The 17,832-nt window shown below is 35.5% G+C and overlaps 5 protein-coding genes across 9 annotated transcripts in view; 2 read left to right on the top strand and 3 right to left on the bottom strand.

Annotated features, from left to right (window-relative positions):
* Positions 1–100: 100 nt before the first annotated feature.
* On the bottom strand, positions 101–1,131 carry LOC109608567 (60S ribosomal protein L30). Its single transcript, XM_020025013.2, has 3 exons — positions 987–1,131; positions 724–836; positions 101–398 (listed from the first exon to the last, which is right to left on the bottom strand). Exons 2-3 carry the CDS (start codon positions 829–831, stop codon positions 162–164), a joined length of 345 nt encoding a protein of 114 aa, XP_019880572.1. The 5' UTR covers positions 832–836; positions 987–1,131; the 3' UTR covers positions 101–161.
* Positions 1,132–1,193: 62 nt separating this feature from the next.
* LOC109608570 (coiled-coil domain-containing protein 174) lies at positions 1,194–3,264 on the bottom strand. Its single transcript, XM_020025017.2, has 6 exons — positions 3,129–3,264; positions 2,894–3,075; positions 2,605–2,826; positions 2,248–2,552; positions 1,981–2,196; positions 1,194–1,926 (listed from the first exon to the last, which is right to left on the bottom strand). Exons 1-6 carry the CDS (start codon positions 3,156–3,158, stop codon positions 1,259–1,261), a joined length of 1,623 nt encoding a protein of 540 aa, XP_019880576.2. The 5' UTR covers positions 3,159–3,264; the 3' UTR covers positions 1,194–1,258.
* A 259-nt stretch (positions 3,265–3,523) lies between these two features.
* LOC109608610 (angiomotin-like protein 1) lies at positions 3,524–9,244 on the top strand. 3 transcript variants are annotated; one of them, XM_020025105.2, is made up of 12 exons: positions 3,524–3,837; positions 4,235–4,372; positions 4,443–4,691; positions 4,749–4,895; positions 4,963–5,456; positions 5,511–5,772; positions 5,827–5,972; positions 6,025–6,368; positions 6,426–6,560; positions 6,612–6,796; positions 6,853–7,040; positions 7,736–9,244. In XM_020025105.2, the coding sequence occupies exons 2-12, from the start codon at positions 4,318–4,320 to the stop codon at positions 8,450–8,452; spliced, it is 2,922 nt and encodes a 973-aa protein (XP_019880664.1). In that variant the 5' UTR covers positions 3,524–3,837; positions 4,235–4,317; the 3' UTR covers positions 8,453–9,244. The 3 variants fall into 3 exon arrangements, with proteins under 3 accessions (XP_019880664.1, XP_049821497.1, XP_019880665.1); XM_049965540.1 differs by having other exon boundaries at positions 3,525–3,837; positions 7,758–7,959; XM_020025106.2 differs by lacking the exon at positions 3,524–3,837 and adding an exon at positions 3,862–4,003.
* Positions 8,838–10,888, bottom strand: LOC109608544 (26S proteasome regulatory subunit 4-like). The gene has a single exon (XM_020024986.2). The coding sequence runs from the start codon at positions 10,794–10,796 to the stop codon at positions 9,483–9,485; it is 1,314 nt and encodes a 437-aa protein (XP_019880545.1). The 5' UTR covers positions 10,797–10,888; the 3' UTR covers positions 8,838–9,482.
* Positions 10,889–14,407: 3,519 nt separating this feature from the next.
* LOC109608592 (uncharacterized) overlaps positions 14,408–17,832 on the top strand; it is a 93,174-nt gene continuing 89,749 nt past the window's right edge. For all 3 annotated transcript variants that reach the window (XM_020025067.2, XM_049965789.1, XM_020025068.2), the window contains exon 1: positions 14,408–14,997. The gene's annotated coding sequence lies outside the window, so the exon portion shown is untranslated. The remainder of the gene's footprint in view (positions 14,998–17,832) is intronic.

The raw sequence follows: 17,832 nt of genomic DNA, 5'->3' as shown, positions 1-17,832 counted from the left end.
AAACTAACATCTAAAGTAATCCCACATCCATGATTTATTAAAGAAAAAAAAAATAAAAAACATGGACTATAAAACAGTGGATACAAATAAAAGATCAAAACATTGTTAACTTTTATATTTAAAATTAGGGTCTTACATATAAAATTTATCAATGAACATTTTTATTGTTGGGAATCTGAGGGCATGGATTTGATGATGTCAGAATCTCCTGGATCCGTGATAGACATGGCGCACACCCTGAAGTATTTACCGCAAGCAGTTCCCAATTCTACATTGTTACCAGAGTAGTGGTGCACTCCAGTTTTGGCCAACATAGCATAATATTCAATTTCTGATTTCCTTAGTGGAGGGGTGTTGTTGGCAATGATGATCAATTTTGCTTTTCCTTGACGAACAGTCTAAAACAGAATGAATATTCATTATATATAAAACAATTACCGTCTTTATTTTAGTTGTTACACTACTGAAACATTATTATAATGAAACAACTGTATGAAACTCAACTACAAAAAGTAAAAACAGGGAGGAGATCAAAATATTGACTCAATTGTTAATTGTAAGATATCTATTTAACAAAAATTAAATATGGAAATAAATAAATTTATTAAATGACAGTTCATCAATTCCAATGAATATATAAATACAGATTTTTATTGGAACATAAGAATTTTTGAACACATGTCATGAAACATTTTATAGTGATTAAAGGAATATAAAACTCACCTTAAGCGTCTGTTTGTAACCCAAGCAGTATTTTCCAGATTTCATCACAAGAGCCAAACGGCTGTTGATGCTCTCAATAGCTTTTTTCTGTTTCTTTTGGGCTACCATTTTGCCTACAACAATAGGTTATGTCAAAAAAGTGGTCGCGTAGTCAAATATTCAAATAGTTCAATATATTTTTCACTGCTTCAGTTGTCAGATGAAATAATTAATGCAATTAAATTAGATGGAGTTATTAAAAAAGTGAAATATTGATTATTTACCTTGCTTTCCCAATACACGTGCAAACCGACGAGAATGGAACTTAAAAGAGGTTCACTAGTGACACTTCCGGTAACTTCAGGCCTGCCAATAATTACTAGAAGAAGCGCGGGAATTTTGAATCACACTGAGTTTATTGAACTTTTTGTTACTTTCATTACGTACGTATCAATGGGAAAATAATACTTATAAATAAAACTTTGTTAAAATACTTTATAATAATTATTTTTTATTGATACACAACGTTTATTCTCTATAATATTGAATCTTAAAATTAAAATATAAACATGTCATTATCATGTTTTCCAGTTTCCTTCTTCTCCACTTGTTTTCTCAAAAATTTAAGTCCTTCTTCTATGGACAGTTCAATATTTTCTTTAGATTTTGACGTTTTTGATTTTTTAGTAGAACTTGGTCCATAATAATCATAAGTAGGAGGTGGTGCTATTTCTGCTCCTTTCCTTTTACTATCATCACTGTCTGAATCTGAAGAATAATCACTTTGAATTCTCTTTGTTTTATTATGTAATGGAGTTTCAACACATTCATCAATGATTGGAGTAGGTTCTATTAATTTATCCTGAGGTATTTCTTCATAACTGCTTCTCTTGTATGGATTAACGTCGTCTTTTGAACTTCTCTTTGTACTAAACTTTAAGGACCTATCAACATCTCTGGGTAAATTATCTTCAACTGTACTCCTAAAATTCTTCCTATAACTGGACGGCGGCGCAAATTCCTCAGGTCTTTCCCTTCTTTTCTTATCAACCCATTCTTCTTGGCTGTGTACATAATGCTCTTTCAGCGCAGCTTTTCCTATATCCCAAGGTCTTATGTGTTTTTTTCGCGCCTCTTCCAATTGTTTTTGTTTTTCTATCTCAGCTGGATCCTCTATTTTTTTTTCAGGGTCTTTTTCAGTTTCTTTTGGAGTCTCCTCAGTTTCTGGAAATTGGAAAACACTCAGTTTTAAGTGAATTTAATTAAATGTTTATTTACCTTCTTCTGGAGGCAAACCCATTCTGGCTCTCTTTCTATTTTTAGCAGCAAGTATTCTTGCCTTTAGTTGTTTTTCCCTCAAGGCTTTCATCTCTTGAGACTTTTTCTGTTGGGCTTCTGTTTCCTGTCTGAGCTTATTTAATGCTTCTTGTTGAGCAGCTCTTTCTTCTTCATCCTTTGAGAATCCATAATAGCCAACACCATGAGTTCTTGCCTCTGAAGAAAACATGTTTTAAAAAATGTTTAAATAAATGTCAGTATATATACCATTAAATAAAATATCTTGATAATGAATATTTGTTTTATCTCTCAGTTCATCCTCTTCTTTTTCCCACTGCTTTCTCAACTGCTCTCTTCTCATGTCTGCTGAAAGTAGTTCACTTTCTTCATCATTTAATTGCTTTTCCTTTGTTTTCTCTTTTTCCTCTTTAGGAACAACTTTCTGAGGTTCTTCATCATGTTCCCTTCTTTTATCTTGACTTTGTTTCAGTTCAGCATCATTGGCTTTAATGTGTTCCAAATCTTTTCTCAGACATGTTCTAGTTCTGCCGAGACAATCCACATATTCAACCCTAAAAATTATGATGTTAAATGATTCACTGATAATGTTATTTATAAATTTACCATTCATCTTCAGGATTTTTGGGATCATCATAGTCATCATAATTCCCATTATCATCACTATCAGGATATTTGTCTACATCATCAGGTTCATCTGGTGGTAAATCTGGAACTTTGCTGTTAAATCTCACCAAATATCTCTTTTTAATCTCTTTTTGTTCATCTGTCAAATTCTTGGAGTTTAACAATTCTTCATATAATTTAGATTTTGCCTCTAAAACAGACCTATACAAAGTTTGTTAATACTGTTTTAGTTTATAATTATAGTTTTAGTTTATAATTATATGTGTACCTTGATTTTTTTAGTAATTCTTCTTCGGCATCTGTTAATGGTGCATTGTCAGCTAGTTTTTCTTTATTTTTAACTTCTAAAGGGGTATTCTTTTTCAATGTTTTGATTTTCACCTCATTATCTACTTTAATTTTAGTACATTCTTGTTGTTTTCTTAAAATTTCTGCTTTTAGACTAAGCAACTGAAAACATTAAATTTAAAATTGGTTTTTACCTTATTTTAGGAAATACTTACTGATGATTTACTTATTTCATAAGTACTCATTGTGTCACAAATTTATTTTAAATAAATTATATATTCTTTTAATTTAATTTGACACACATTTGACGTTTTGCACAAAAACAAATTAAGGCGACATCTAACCTTCGTGCTGCATAGCGATGTTGCCAGCTCTAGAATATTTTATGTTTTTTAATATTCTGTAGTTTGGAGAACTAATAAATATGTAATAATGATGATATGTAAATAAAGTTTTGTTTCCTAAATTATAGAACCAACAAAAAGAAATTTTATGATAAAGGAGACCGAACATACGGCAACATCGATTTATCTGAACAGCTGTCTCTGTAGAAAGAAAATTTGATACGAAATCTTTTTAACCGTTCCTCGTATTGGTACAGTTTTGTTAATAGTATGTTTATTTATAACATTCCAATATTTCCGATAAGGTTCGTTTTGTCGATTAATTTACCCAATCGAAATAAACATAAATTTGGAGGTCACACGAAACATTTTTCAGCGCACTTTGTCGCTTACGGTAGTAGTTCGGAATTTGAGGAATGCACGGAATGTTGTTCACATGCCATCTCGCGGAGAATTCGGATTAGAGAAGATTAGAAATTTCTCGTTTGCGTATACGAAGCCCGTCGCCTGTTTTCATTATCCGCTGTTGCAATGGAGAAAAACTGTTTCGGGGTGCATTATTGAGCTCAATACGACTTCTGTAAGTTCTTATCGTTGTTCTGGTGTTACTTTTGTCTGGATTGCGTACAGTTAAATGCGAGTGAAAGTTTGTTGCGACTGTGGAATTCCGATCCAGCTAGTTTACAAAATGTTGCTCCTTTAAGAAATAGTGCTTTCGGACCCGAAATATACGCACTGATATTTTGGTGCGTATGTTCAAGTGCTTTAAAGCTTTGATAACATTCTTTGTGTTGAATATGAGTATTGGTAGTATTTATTATGAGTACATTCTTGGAATATTTTTTGCATTACTCCATACTATTATATGCAATTATTAAAAGTAAACAGTTTTTTTAACCTTTTGACCCTTTATTGGAGAACTTGCCTAATCAGCTAACTTTATTTACGCAATTCTAATTATGGCATTCATTTTTCAGATGAATCTATAACATACAAGACTAAGGATAAAAACAACATAGCATGACAACAGTTTAATAAAACTAAAAGTGGAGTTGTTAAAATGGGTTCTTTGGAGCAGTCAAACAGATTCCGTACATTTATACAAGCATGTCAAGGTAAATTACTTATTTTAATTGCAAACTTTTAATTCGTTTTTTGTTATGAATTTATTTTAAATTATTACAGGTAATTTTCCACAAAGTTTAAGTGGAAGTGAAACAGATGTCTCAACATCTAATGAAAATCTATCAAACGAAGAAAAATATGCTATTAGACATACACCAAGGCAAGAACCACAAGGACAAGAAAATTTACAAGTATCCAACAGAAGCTCCCTAAGAGATAGTTTGCCATCTAATAGGAGTTCCCTAGATGTCTCATCTTCTTCATATAACACTCTAATCATACACAGTGCAGGAGATGAATCATGGTCAGGTAATTAAATTATCAATGGCTTTATATTGCAATTTCTGGACGCATTCGTTCATTTAGGGAGGAATTCTGGTCCAAGGGAAACAACAAACATGTCACCATTAAACTATGCAGTCCATCAGAATTCCAGTGTCTTTGCAGACCCAAAACTGTCACCAAGTCAAAAACGGGCTTCCGCATCACCGTCTCCTTCCATAACCAGCACCGGTAATTGCCCCTTATAAAAATTGCATCAGTGCATCAGTAATAAATAATCCATTGTCTTATAACCCAGGTGTGCAAGAAATAACAGAAATCCCCGACGACTATTTAAGCCAATCGTCGGTCTTGAAACATTTAGCCAAAGAAGTCAAAGTTCCATCGCCAAACGGCAACAACAAACAGGAGACCATAGACGGCATGAAGTTTGATCCTTCCAATTTTGACATCAACAATCTTCCGCCGCCTCCCGAGTATCCAAAATGGTCGGACAAGTCGCCCCTACTGGCGGCTGTTAATAACAAAAACAAAATCAACGCCGAAAAGTTGAGTCTGTCCAAGTCGCAGCCAGACTTGTCTAGTATTGGGATGAGAAAGCACTCCGATTTTGCAGGTTTTCGAAGGGGTGTGTCCGCACCAAGACCACCCACCAAAGGCAGGGAAGAAAGCGACTCGAAGAGCGAAGAAGTTTGGTCTTCGGCGGACATGGTCGAGATTTTAATACAGGAAAACAGCGCCCTCAAAAACGAATTGGAAAAGTGCTATCAGACCGTTGAGAAGACTCAAAAAGTAGCTTTATGTCATCACAACTAGAATATTTTAATGAATGTTGTTACTTTGTAGTTGGAGCACGAGATCCAGAAGGTGTACAAAACGCAGGAAGAACTTGTACAATCCAGCGACAGAAGGGAAAGACTGGAAAGGGCGGCGCGAAGCCGACTTCAAGCGGACAACCGTAGATATCAGGAACAAAACAGGGCCCTTAGAGAACAAGTCGACTTACTATCCGCCCAAATTTTGTCCGTTCCCGATAACAACGGACCCGATAGTTTGCGACGAGAAATCACCAAACGCGACGTGTTCATCAATCAATTGATATCACAAAGTAACCTACATTTAAAAAGTTTCGATTAAGGTTTGTTAACGTTGTTTGTCACAGATAAGGAATTGACTGCTGCCAAAGAACGACAGGAAATCGAATTAGCTGCTCAAAGGGCCACGTTACAAGAACAAAGAACTCATATTGATATTCTGGACACAGCTCTCACAAATGCCCAAGGCAACGTTGTACGACTCGAAGAAGAGGTAATTTACCATCACTAGCTTATAGAATTCTTGATACATTTAATTGTTTTAGTGTCGCAAAAAGCAAGTTTACGTGGAACGAGTCGCTCAACTGCAGAGAGCTCTACAATCTCTGCAGCTCGCCAGCGAACGCAGGGAACAAACCGAGAAGAAATTGCGACTGCAACTAGAGAGAGAGTTGCAGAGAACTAAGGCTGCTCAAGGCGATATCAGCAAGTCGGGCTGGGACTCCCCGAACGGCTCTGGCAGCGAATCGGCTTCGGAGTTGAAGAAGAGGTTGCGCGAAAAGGAGGAGAACATCATGAGACTGGAAGGCGAGTGCTCCAAGTGGGAGCAGAGATACTTGGAGGAGAGTGCTCTCAGACAGGCTGCTATTGATGCTGCTAGCATACCAAAGTACGATTCGTTCATACAAATACGAAATAGTTTAATCAATATTGAGTTTGTTTACAGGGATGCGAAGATAGCGGCACTGGAAAAGACGAGCCAAGAGACTGAAAAAATAATCGCAGAAGCGAGGAACGAGAAAATTCGTCACATGGACGAGGTTCACGCAGCCCAGAAGAAGGTTGCTGATCTGGAATCCAGGTAAGGTTGAAATTTGTGCGTCGCTTGCCGAATTTTAATGTTTGTTCGTAGGGTGAAAGATTTGGAGTCGAAATTGGCGGAAAAAGACGCCATGATAAAAGTACTTCAAAAGCACACGTACGACAAAGACGTGTCCAGTATGTTGGGCAGGTCTCCCCATCATACCCCTCACGCCAGTTTGGCCGGAGGAGAGTTCGATCACTGCTTAGGCACCACCGTTTCTAGAGAAGAACTAGGTAAATTAGGATTAGGAATTTTATAATTGTGCAACTAAAACGGTCTTTGATTATAGTAAGCAGTGTTTTGACGAATTCGACGGCGTACGGATCGGGCAATTCGTACACGGGCAGCGATTCCTCGTATCACATGCCGTCTTACAGCAAATACGAGTCGAATAAAAGTTTCGACACGGCGAAGCAGGCGATCGGCAATCAGCTGAAAGAAATCGACAACCAGTTAGACTCGCAGCTCCTTAGTAAGGTAGGAGAAACCGAGACGTTCTATTGACTGTATTTATATTTACGACCTCTGTTCTGTACCATTCGGTTCGGTTTTCTAATCTATTTACGTATTTTTACAATATTGTTGATTATCATTGGTAGTACATAGTACATGTGTCACGTCATTTGATTTTATTAGTACAGAATAAGTTAATTGAGAGTTTCAGAGAATTTATTACAGTCAAATAGTGAGTCAGTTTTTTGTTTGAGTGTTAGTTTACAAGGGTTTTTTAGATTTTGTATATACTATTTTTAATTTGATGAAGAGATTTACTCACAGACACATTGGAATAGCCCCATTCTCCAAATGGGTTTATACTTTAACTAACAGTTATTCGTGTGTCGCTTTTACTATACTGGTGACGAAGTATGCTTTGTTCAGGTCAAATTTATATCTGCATTTAATTTTATGGCAATTTTTTTACCAGTACTGTTAGTTAGGAATGCATGTATGTGTTGAATGGCATGAAATTGTGAAATAAAATTGTTTTTATTGTGTGATCAAGTATTACTGAAACACGCCTATCCCAAAAGCTTTTTCTGCCACGAAAAAAAACATTCCCTTTTAACCCCCCAATCCTGCATGGCTAGCCGTGTGGCGTTGCCGTGTGACTAACCCTTTAAACTCAGGTCCTGGACATCTCCCAACTGTGGCATTTCTCTTCTCCTTTTCAGCGGGGTCTTTGCTGTTTTCCAGGATTCACTAATCCAGTCACTGCGCAGAGAAAAGGAAAAATACCCAAGCCATTATTGGCAGGTGTGAGCCCCTCAAGCGGTGGCCTCTATGAATCCGGTTCATTTCTCCTTCCTCCTGCTAGGCACGAATCCGGTGAGATGCTGCTGTTGGAAAAGCAGGGACGCACCTCGCAGCAGCAACGCATGCAGGACAGCGGCGAGCCCAACGCCCCGACACCGGACGGTTCGATCAATCATTGCCCGGCGCCCAGCTCGCTACCGCGTCCGCCCCGCTCCGCGCATCGCAGCGGACTGCCGCGACGCATGGGCGACTACAACCGATTGCCGGACACCGAACTGCCCAGGAAGAAGTCGGACGGCGGCGACTCGTACAGCTCGAACACCAGCAGCCGCAGGGTGTCGCCGGCGCGTTCTCTCATCCCGCCGCCCAGGAAGTTGGGCGAGTACGGACGGCTGTCGGAGAGCGGCGGTTCGAGCGCCTCGCTGCGCAAACCGTCAGCGCGCGTGCGCAGTGGCAGCTCCGGCGGCGAGAGGGACTCGGCCTCTACGTTGAGCGATAACTCGGCCAGCTCTCTGCCGCCCCCGTCGAAGGTGCGCATGTACGGTAATCCGGCGCTCAGGCGCGGCTCTTCGCTCGGTCGGGACAGCAAGTCATCCACTGATTCGACTGCGAGCAAATATCGTATACAGTTTTAAATGCCAAAAATTCACTGATGCTCTTAACTAGTGCCTTGTAGTTTTTTTTAAGTAAATTTACGTAGACTTGTTCAGCGGTATGCAGGTATGAGATTAATTACTGCAGTTAATTTTTTATGCAAAATCATACTAAAGTCAAATCAAATAAATTATGGAAATTATGAGAATGAACGAAAATTTGTAGCTCATTACTATGTACGTAGTTTAATCTAATATTACTAACGCGGCTCAGTCGATGGAATATGTTTAATTTAACTGTATATATTGGTTTTTTAATATGCGAAAATTGAAACATTGTAAGCAAATTTATTTATTCTTAATTTCTTTTCATTTGGAAAAATGTTATAAAGATAATTATGTATGATTTGTTTAAACCCTTTTTCCCTTGTATAATCAACTGCCAGTACGCACTATTTCCTTTCAACAATGTATACTTTCAGTTCTTTTTAGTATTGTTTAGAAAATTATTTATTTATTGTTAACCTATTCCAATCTGGGTAAATAAGATTTGTATGGAAAAAAGAATTGAAAAAGTTATTTTTATAAATTTATACAATTTCATAAAACTTCATACCATTAAAACAGATAGGGACCAAAATTTTAAATTACACGTGGGTTTTTTACAATGTTTTGAGGTTGCACACAAGTGCTCTCTTTATCAAGTGAATCTCATAAAAAAGTGTATTATTTATTTTATTGACACTTTTGTATGTTGAATATTGTTCTAGTTGTCTCTAGTCTATATAAGAATTTATGTAATTGTTGAGACAATAAATAAGTTCACCGATTTAATTAGAGTTTTATTTACTGTTTTAATTTAATGATGCTCTTAAAAATAAAACATCGTAAATTGTAATCGTTGCTGATAAATAATGCTAATCGTAAGTATTTAAAATGTAAATTAGTTGTTCATGTATTTTTATACATTTTTATGACTGATTGCCAGAGCTAGATTTTAACAACTAATTTAAATAAATGAATGGATGTTTTATGTGTTCCAAAAATAGTTTATTCTTTTTTTAATATGTAATTACAGATAAAGTCCTTCAGGAGAACCTTCATTTTTCCTGTACAACACATTTTCCTTCGATTTCTTAAAATCTTCATTGATCACCTTCATCCTGCGTTCTCTTAAAGCCAAAAGGCCTGCTTCAGTACAAATAGCTTTGATATCAGCTCCTGAAAGATCGTCCTTGGACATGATTAGTTCGTTTAAATTAACATCATCGGCCAAAGTCATCCTAGAGGTGTGTATCATAAAAATTCTCTTCTTGGTTTTATCATCAGGCAATGGAAACTCAATCTTCCTATCGATGCGACCAGGACGAATCAAGGCGGGATCTAGGGAGTCGATTCTGTTCGTAGCCATTATTACCTTCACGTCTCCTCTCGAGTCAAAACCGTCTAACTGATTGAGTAGCTCCAACATAGTCCTCTGAATTTCTCTTTCCCCGCCTGAATTTGAGTCGTAACGTTTCGTTCCGACAGCATCGATCTCGTCAATGAACACAATGGAGGGTGCGTGCTCTTCAGCAACCCTGAACAATTCCCTGACCAATTTGGGTCCATCACCGAGGTACTTTTGAATCAATTCCGAGCCGACTACTCTAAGGAACGTGGCGGACGTCTGATTCGCAACTGCTTTAGCCAGAAGTGTTTTTCCAGTGCCTGGTGGCCCATATAAAATAACACCTTTAGGGGGCTTGATGCCCATTTCCTCGTAATACTCGGGGTGAGTCAATGGGAGTTCCACGGACTCCTTAATTTCTTGTATTTGCGGGTCCAAACCTCCAATGTCGGCGTACGTTTCCTGCGGCGCCTTCTCTAACTTCATAACAGTAACCATCGGATCTACATCATCCCCGAGGACGCCCACAACGGCGTGAACCTTATGGTTCAACAGTACCGAGCAACCGGGTTCCAACTGATCCTTGTCGACGAACGATAGAATACTTACGTAATGTTCACTGCCCACCGAAGTGGATATAATAGCGTGACTGTCATCAATGATCTCCTCTAAAGTACCCACAGACATGGGCGTACCCCTAAGATCGTCCACCTTCACTCTTTCTTCCTCGTTCTTCTCTTCCTGAGGCTTAAACCGTTCCTGGTTCTGAATGAACTGTTCCTCCATCAGGGCATAATCCTTGATCCTTTCAAGTTTAAGCAATTTTAGGCGGCATCTCGTGTGGGGCGTGACGGCCGGTAGTTTAAGGGCAGTGTCCGGCCCCTTAATTCGTCGCTTCTTTTTGCCAACGCGTGTCGGAATTGGCGGCTCGAATTTCTTTTTCTCCTTGTCCTTTTTCTTTTCGCCAGCGCCCGAAAACGACTGGTTTTGGCCCATTTGACGGTGTTAATTTGTTTGTGTGTTGTGTAGGTTATGAAGACCAATATATTGACATTAGATTTAAAATTTTCATAGCCGCCTTTGATTTATGTTATAAATGCTTATTAATTGAGATTATGAAATTTAATATCCGGAATTAAATCGTCTCACATTGCACATTAAATACTTAATTAATTTTGTTCACTCTCTTAGTCTATGGTTTATTAACCGTAAATTATATAATCGGTATTAAAAAATGTTTAAATTAATAGGAAACTGTCGGTGTAATTGACATAGGTATTAGAATTTACAGGACGTGATAATAATAGGAGAGAGTGACTCCAAGGTTTCAAATAAACTTAACACGAATTGTCTTAGGTTTTGTTAATAATGATTTTGATGGTTGCAACCATGAAGGAAAAAAGTAACAGAGTAGTTTTTAATTAACATGTTAAAATTTACAGAACAATAATTAAACTCAAGGTTCTAATAACTGGCTAGAAATTGTCATAGGTTTGTTTGTTGTCGGTTTGTTTAAACGATGTAGTTATGCATAAAACACAAATCATTTGTGCCATATGGTCGACTTTCGGCGCAATCGTCGCGTAAATACAGTTAAGATTCAGTGTCAGGTCGAAAAGGAGGTCGATAGCGGTGTTTGCGTAAGGTTCACGTTTAAAATGAACCTACCTGAGAATCCACCAACTATACCTTGGCACGCTTTCACCATAGCGGCGGATTTTACCGACCACTATCCTCTCAGGTTTGTTTGCTGAAATACTCATAAAAATACACTTGACGCGCCGACTATTAGATATCGATTCGATGTTTCGTAATGATCATTTCCTGTTGTGTTAATCCAGTAATAAATAAATATATACAATTTTTTCTACGCTGAACTAATGAGAAAGATAAACATGCCGGAGGGTAAATAATGTCGTTCAGGTGATTTGTTGGTAGACGGAAGTTAAAAGGAAATATCGTTAGGTTTAAATCAAGTAAATTGCCAAATATTCAAGCTGCGACGCGGCGAAACGTGTGAAATTAGGATTATTGCGGAAAACTGGTCCTGCGGGCCAAATTTGTGCTGTTTAAATGCCCATTTGTTGGGGGAGCATTACAAGAAAAGTTAAAGTTTAAATTTTTCAAGGTCGTCTACAAATTATGTAATAAAAAATGTAGAGAAAAATGTTATTAAAAATGATATAATTTGACAAATTATAAATGAAATAAAAATAAGAATTTTTCCACAAAATTATGAAGACAATTTGGTATATACCCATTTTTATGGGGTGTTTAATCCAGTTAGATTTGCTATAAAAAATTTACTAGTATAATTACATCAATTTTCATGTCTAAAAAATTATTTTATTACTATTATACTATATATTAAGTTTTGGTCTTGACGACGTGACAGATTGCCCATCCATACATATTTTCATAATTTACAATTAGAAAAAAATTTGTCAAAATCGAAATTGTATTTGGAGTTATCTCATTGGCTGGAGGCACGCCTTAGCTGCCCCATTGTTGAAGCAATAGCCCGACCTTAAAGGGCATGCGCGAATGTTGGAACCAAATAGAAACATTCAGTATTTACTTGAACAAATTGGAACGAAGTGGAACATTTAAAAATGCCTCTTTAATTTTTATATCTAAAAAATTACTTTGTAGGATTTTAGGTCAAAAAACGTGTCCATAAATATAAATTTTTATGATTCACCATTGAAAAAAATTTATCAAAATTGAACAAAAAATACAAATTATGACGGTGTCCAGCTTTTAAATGGGCCACATTGTATAAAAGTTATTATAGAAATTAGATAATAACTTTTCTTTTATCCATAAAATTATGAATAACATATTTTCTTTAATGAAATTTGGTATATATTCATTTAAAGGGGTGTTTAATCTAACGGTTAAATAGATTAGCCAAAAAATTACTAGAATGATTTCTTCAATTTTCATATTTAAAAAATTACTTTGTAGATTTCGATTTTAGGTCAAAAAAGTGATACATTGTCAATATATATACATTTTTATGATTTACAATTGAAAAAATAATTGTCAAAATTGAAAAAAAATTACAAATTTTATAACGGCTCTCGCTTTAATGGGCCACACTGTATGTAAGTTATTATAGAAATTAGATAATAACTTGGTTATATTTAATAATAATTAATGCGACATATTGAAATATTCTTTTTTCCTTAAAAGATTTAAAAACAAGTTAGATTAACTAGATATTTTTAATTAATTAAATTTTCAGTAATTAATATAATTAATTACTTCGCTATGTTTGTATTATTTATCTATAAATTACCTCTGCTACGAATTAAGATTTTAAAAATGTACAAAAATAAAGATTAGTGTGTTTGTAAACATTATAAATAGCAAATATAAAATTATAATTATTCTGTACTTGAAACTGTTGAGGATTTGAATAATTATAAAGTCTTGGGAATTAGCAATAAGTAAGCATTAAGTAAAAAATAAATTACATCCAAAAATCAAAAATTCAAGGTTTTGAATGACGAAATTATTGTAAATGTTTTTGTGAGTAATAATCAGAGAAATGTTTCTTTTAACAGTTTACAAGAATTTTTGTGTTGTATTCAATTGTATTTTAAAAGTTAGGTTAGGATGGTTGGTTAACACTTGATTTTGTAGCGCTTGCGTCGTGAGGTACTTTGGTACGCTCATTTAATATATTTTACTTTACAGATTTTCATTTTTCAAACATTATATTTTTATTTCTTTGGTAAGATCATTTTTAATTTATTGCCAGTGATTTTTTGAGTTATTTTACTCTATAGTTTATTTGGGTGCTGTATTTCGAAAACATTACATTTAACTAATTAAAAATGTATTTTTATTATTTTTTAACTTATTTCCAATTTATTGATAAATTTTATTTATTTACTTATATGATGAAATAAATATAAAAATCGCAATGTGTTTATGAGCATTTTAAATTGTAGAAGGGAGTATACTTATTCGACTTTTATTTTTTATAAAACCACTTAAATGAGAAAAGTCAAACATGAATCCCAAAATAAATTATATATAGATTATAATAATATTTTTTTCTACATATTTCATTAAAACTTAAATATGGCAACTATGCCTAAACAGATAATTTCAAATCAAGTTGACGCATGCGCTAAAAATATTCCTTAAAGTCGCAGATTCAGCAATATTACCATATTTTTGTATTAAGGGAATAAATTTATTAACAAATTTTAGAAATACCTGTTTGTCAATAAAGTTAAACTCTCGTGCAACAATTGAAGAAAAACAATGTTAGAACATCGATCGTGGTTTAAAAAAGTTGTTTGAACGGTGGTCGCCGGTTTCAAAAGCCACTGTAAAGCCGGATCTAGCAACAATTTCGGTCTAATTGGGAATTTTGTCATTTCGGTACCGTCGCGGAGTGCGAGAGGCGAAGCGGGTCGCGGGCCGCGGGCCTCGGGCCTCACGTGAGCCAAACAAAGTGGTTCCGTCGCACGGCGCGCCGCACCACGCTCGTGCCCCCACTCCCTGGTCCCCCGACTCCGAGACGCGAAACTCCTGCGTTGCGTTTCACCACCGCGCGCCGCGCTCATTCGAGCCAGCGTTCCCATCGGGTGCACGTCCCCGCTTCGTCCGTTCGCAGCCGCGCCTGCTACAATTTCTCACACAGTCAAGTGGATCCGTTGTTCCCGGATAAATTGGGTCCGGCCGTCGGGCGGACGCGGTGCCGGTGCGTTTTTTTGTATTGGTGCAGTGTTCAGCTTGTGTCAAGTGCGAGGTTGGTGCCGGGGATCGGCGTGCAAGTGGATCGTGGTCCGCGGTGATCGGGCTGCGGAATGTTTACTTAACGATAAAACGTTTGTGTTTGTGTGACTGCTATTTTAGTTTTCTTTACCAACATCTCTCTGCTACGTGGCAGTGTTTAGTGGGTTATTTTCGTATAAGCCGCACGGGTTTTCGCCAGTGGCAGTGCGGCCCAAAACGCAAACGGTTCGGGGTACGGTGGGACCCGCAGTGGCCGACGGTCCGAGTCCCGCAACTGTTTTACTTTCGTTCCGCGTATCTGTGCCATCGCTTCTCTCGCACATCCCGGTAAAAGTGTACAGTGACCTCACAACCTGTCCGCTTTATTTTGGATTAACCGTCTTGTGGATTACTGCATTTTGTCTTTTTTATCTCGTCGATATTGATTAAACAACGGGCACGGGTATGTATTTTAACCACTTTCACCGTTCCGTTCATAGCCGCCTAATCGATTTGTAAACATTCTTTGTCCCCGAATTGTTTCGCAACTTTTATCAAGCGAAATTACACGCCTCCTCGTTTTCCTGCGTCCCAATTTGTCTGCGGACTTAACGTCTTCTCTTTCGTCTCCACCACTTTCCAATTACATTGTTTATGTCCCACAATCATCGATCTCTACTTTATCAGTGAACAATCAATTGCGTTAAAAAAATCACGCGACTGTCAGAATTGGAACGGACGAATTAAACATTCATTCATTTACGTCGGTTCGCACGAATTTAATCACGTTAAGCGGAACTAATTTCGAAAAGGTCAGTTTTTCTTTGTGCTCTTCGCTTTAACCGGGAATTATCTCCGTCAATTGTCCGCCACAAATTGATCAGTTTTATAGTTTTGAATTGGTTTTTGTTTTGGTTAATGGTTGTGTGTTATTTTCTGAAAAAAAAAATCTAGCGGTATAGTTTAAAAGTCGGTTTAATGTGGATTAAAATTCTGTTGTTGTCAGTAAAATCAATAAATCACCTCTGACATTAACAAGTTTTTCTTGTTTATATTTGGAATTTTATCATCTGCATTAGTATTTAAAAAAGACACTTTCCTCATATTGTCCCATTTTGTTTTGCGAGATTAAGACGTATTAACACTTGATAAATTTGTCCACAAATAACTTAATAATAAGGTTGAATATTGAGGTATATAATAAATTTACTTACTCATTAATGTTTTGTAATTTTGTTTTGCGATATTAAAACGTTTTAACACTTAATGTTACTTAAATGTTACTTAAACATCTATATTAAAACCTGTAATATTTGTAGGTTATGTCCTGTTCTTTTCGTTATAATGGTTGAATATTGCAGTATATAATAAATTTACTTACTCTTTAAAGTTTTTTATATATTTGGTTATATTGGTGTTATGTTTTTTCAAAATATTATTAGTACGTTACTTTTTAATATAGGAATCATAGTAGAAGTATGTCCCATAGTGGGAGACTTACTGTTCCTATTGTACATGTTTCTTTCAGGATTCAGATGCATTAAGTTGTTGTCGTACTGTATAGTGTGGCCTATTGAAGCCTCATTCATTAAATTAAATATAATACAATTTTTTATATAGTAAAATAAATTAAAATTGTAATTAAAATAATGGTAATAATGAAAATGTAATGTTTTAGAAATACTGCACCCAAATAATATATAAAGTAAAATAATTTAAAAAATGACCCAAAGGAATAAAAAATAATGTTTTAAAAATGAAAATAGTCTGTAAAGTAAAATATATTAAATGAGCATAACAATAATTTAAGAATGTAATTACCAGAATAATAATACATAATTTTTAAAAGCATCTCGGGAATATAACCTATTTTATTTTATTTTGTTGTTTAAATTTTTAATTTTATCATTTGCATTAGTGTATTTGGACTTAAAAAATATATTTTCCTCATACTGTTTCATTTTGGTTTGCCATTTTAAAACGTATACCAACTAAATTTGTTCATAAATTGATAATTTATTTATTTACTAAAATTTGAACGTAGTATTATTAGTATAATATTCCAGTGTTGATGAAAAACAAGATAATTTGTGCTATTTTTGGCAGTTTATTCCATAAACCAATGGCGAGTCGTGAGGTTGGAGTCTGGTGAGACACATTATATATTGAGGCAAAAAACAAAAACAATATTTTATGTTTGTTTACGCAAAATTAAAAACATACAATTTTAATGATCAGTAATGGTCGGTAAAATCATTTATTCGTTACTGTACATCACGTTAACCTAATACAATTTATTAGTTAGTCTCAAAATATAGTTAATCCGCTATTTTTTTTTTTCGTATTTGTTAAAGTATTCAATTTAGAAATTAAAAGATTTTAATTGTTTAACAACAAACATTCTGTCATAGTAATTTAAACTGGAAACACATTTATTTATTTAAATTTGCAATAAAAATTTGTTAGTATGACTTTTTGTCTAAAAAAATACCCTGTGGGTTTTGGTTTTGGGGCAATAACCTGACATTTTGTCTATGTCACGCTCTATAATTTAAAAAAGTTAATTTTATGAGGGTGTCCCGCTTTCAAATAGGTCACACTGTATACCGATTGAATTGAGATATCAAGCACGACGAAGACAGTAAAAGTTTGCAATTTTGCTCTGTAGTAGGAGACTTTTACTGTCTCTGTCATACATAATGTCTCTCTCAAAACTCAATAGCATCAAATTCTTTTTGATAGGTATATTAGGTTATACTGGCGTTCACAATTTTGAAATGAATTTTTTTTAATTATATTTATGCAATATTCACTTTATTAATTCCTTATTCTTTTCGTTTTCTATAAGTTTAATTTATACTTAGACGAAGAACATTTTGATAAACAGAAAAGAAACAATATGACAACATTAATAAGCAACATATTAAAACAAAGGTAGTTCGGAATAAAGCACTCACGTTTTATTATAATTTCGGACAAACACATAACTTGGCGTAGACGTTCGTTCAAGTTTAAAATGCCTACGGCGAATATTCCAATTCAATACGGTCCCGAACATTTTGATGATTATCTCCTCGAGTTTGATTAACGTTCGTTCCAATTGTTTGATGATGATTTTTTTCCGTGTTTCGTGTTTTGCGAAAGTTAATTTGTCGCGGCACTTCGCGAAAACGGACGGCCGTGTAAATATTTCCTCAAAAACATTATTGATTCGTCGGGCCAAACAAACGGGAGAGTATCTGGTGAAACGAGCCGCCTCGACCTTCAACGTTCCGCTTTTCCTTTAATTTCCGACCGT

Source organism: Aethina tumida, chromosome 3, assembly GCF_024364675.1.
Source record: "Aethina tumida isolate Nest 87 chromosome 3, icAetTumi1.1, whole genome shotgun sequence".
In the NCBI taxonomy this organism is placed as follows: domain Eukaryota; kingdom Metazoa; phylum Arthropoda; class Insecta; order Coleoptera; family Nitidulidae; genus Aethina; species Aethina tumida.
The sequence above is the reverse complement of the archived record's forward strand: the minus strand, read 5'-3'. Positions and strand labels throughout refer to the sequence as shown.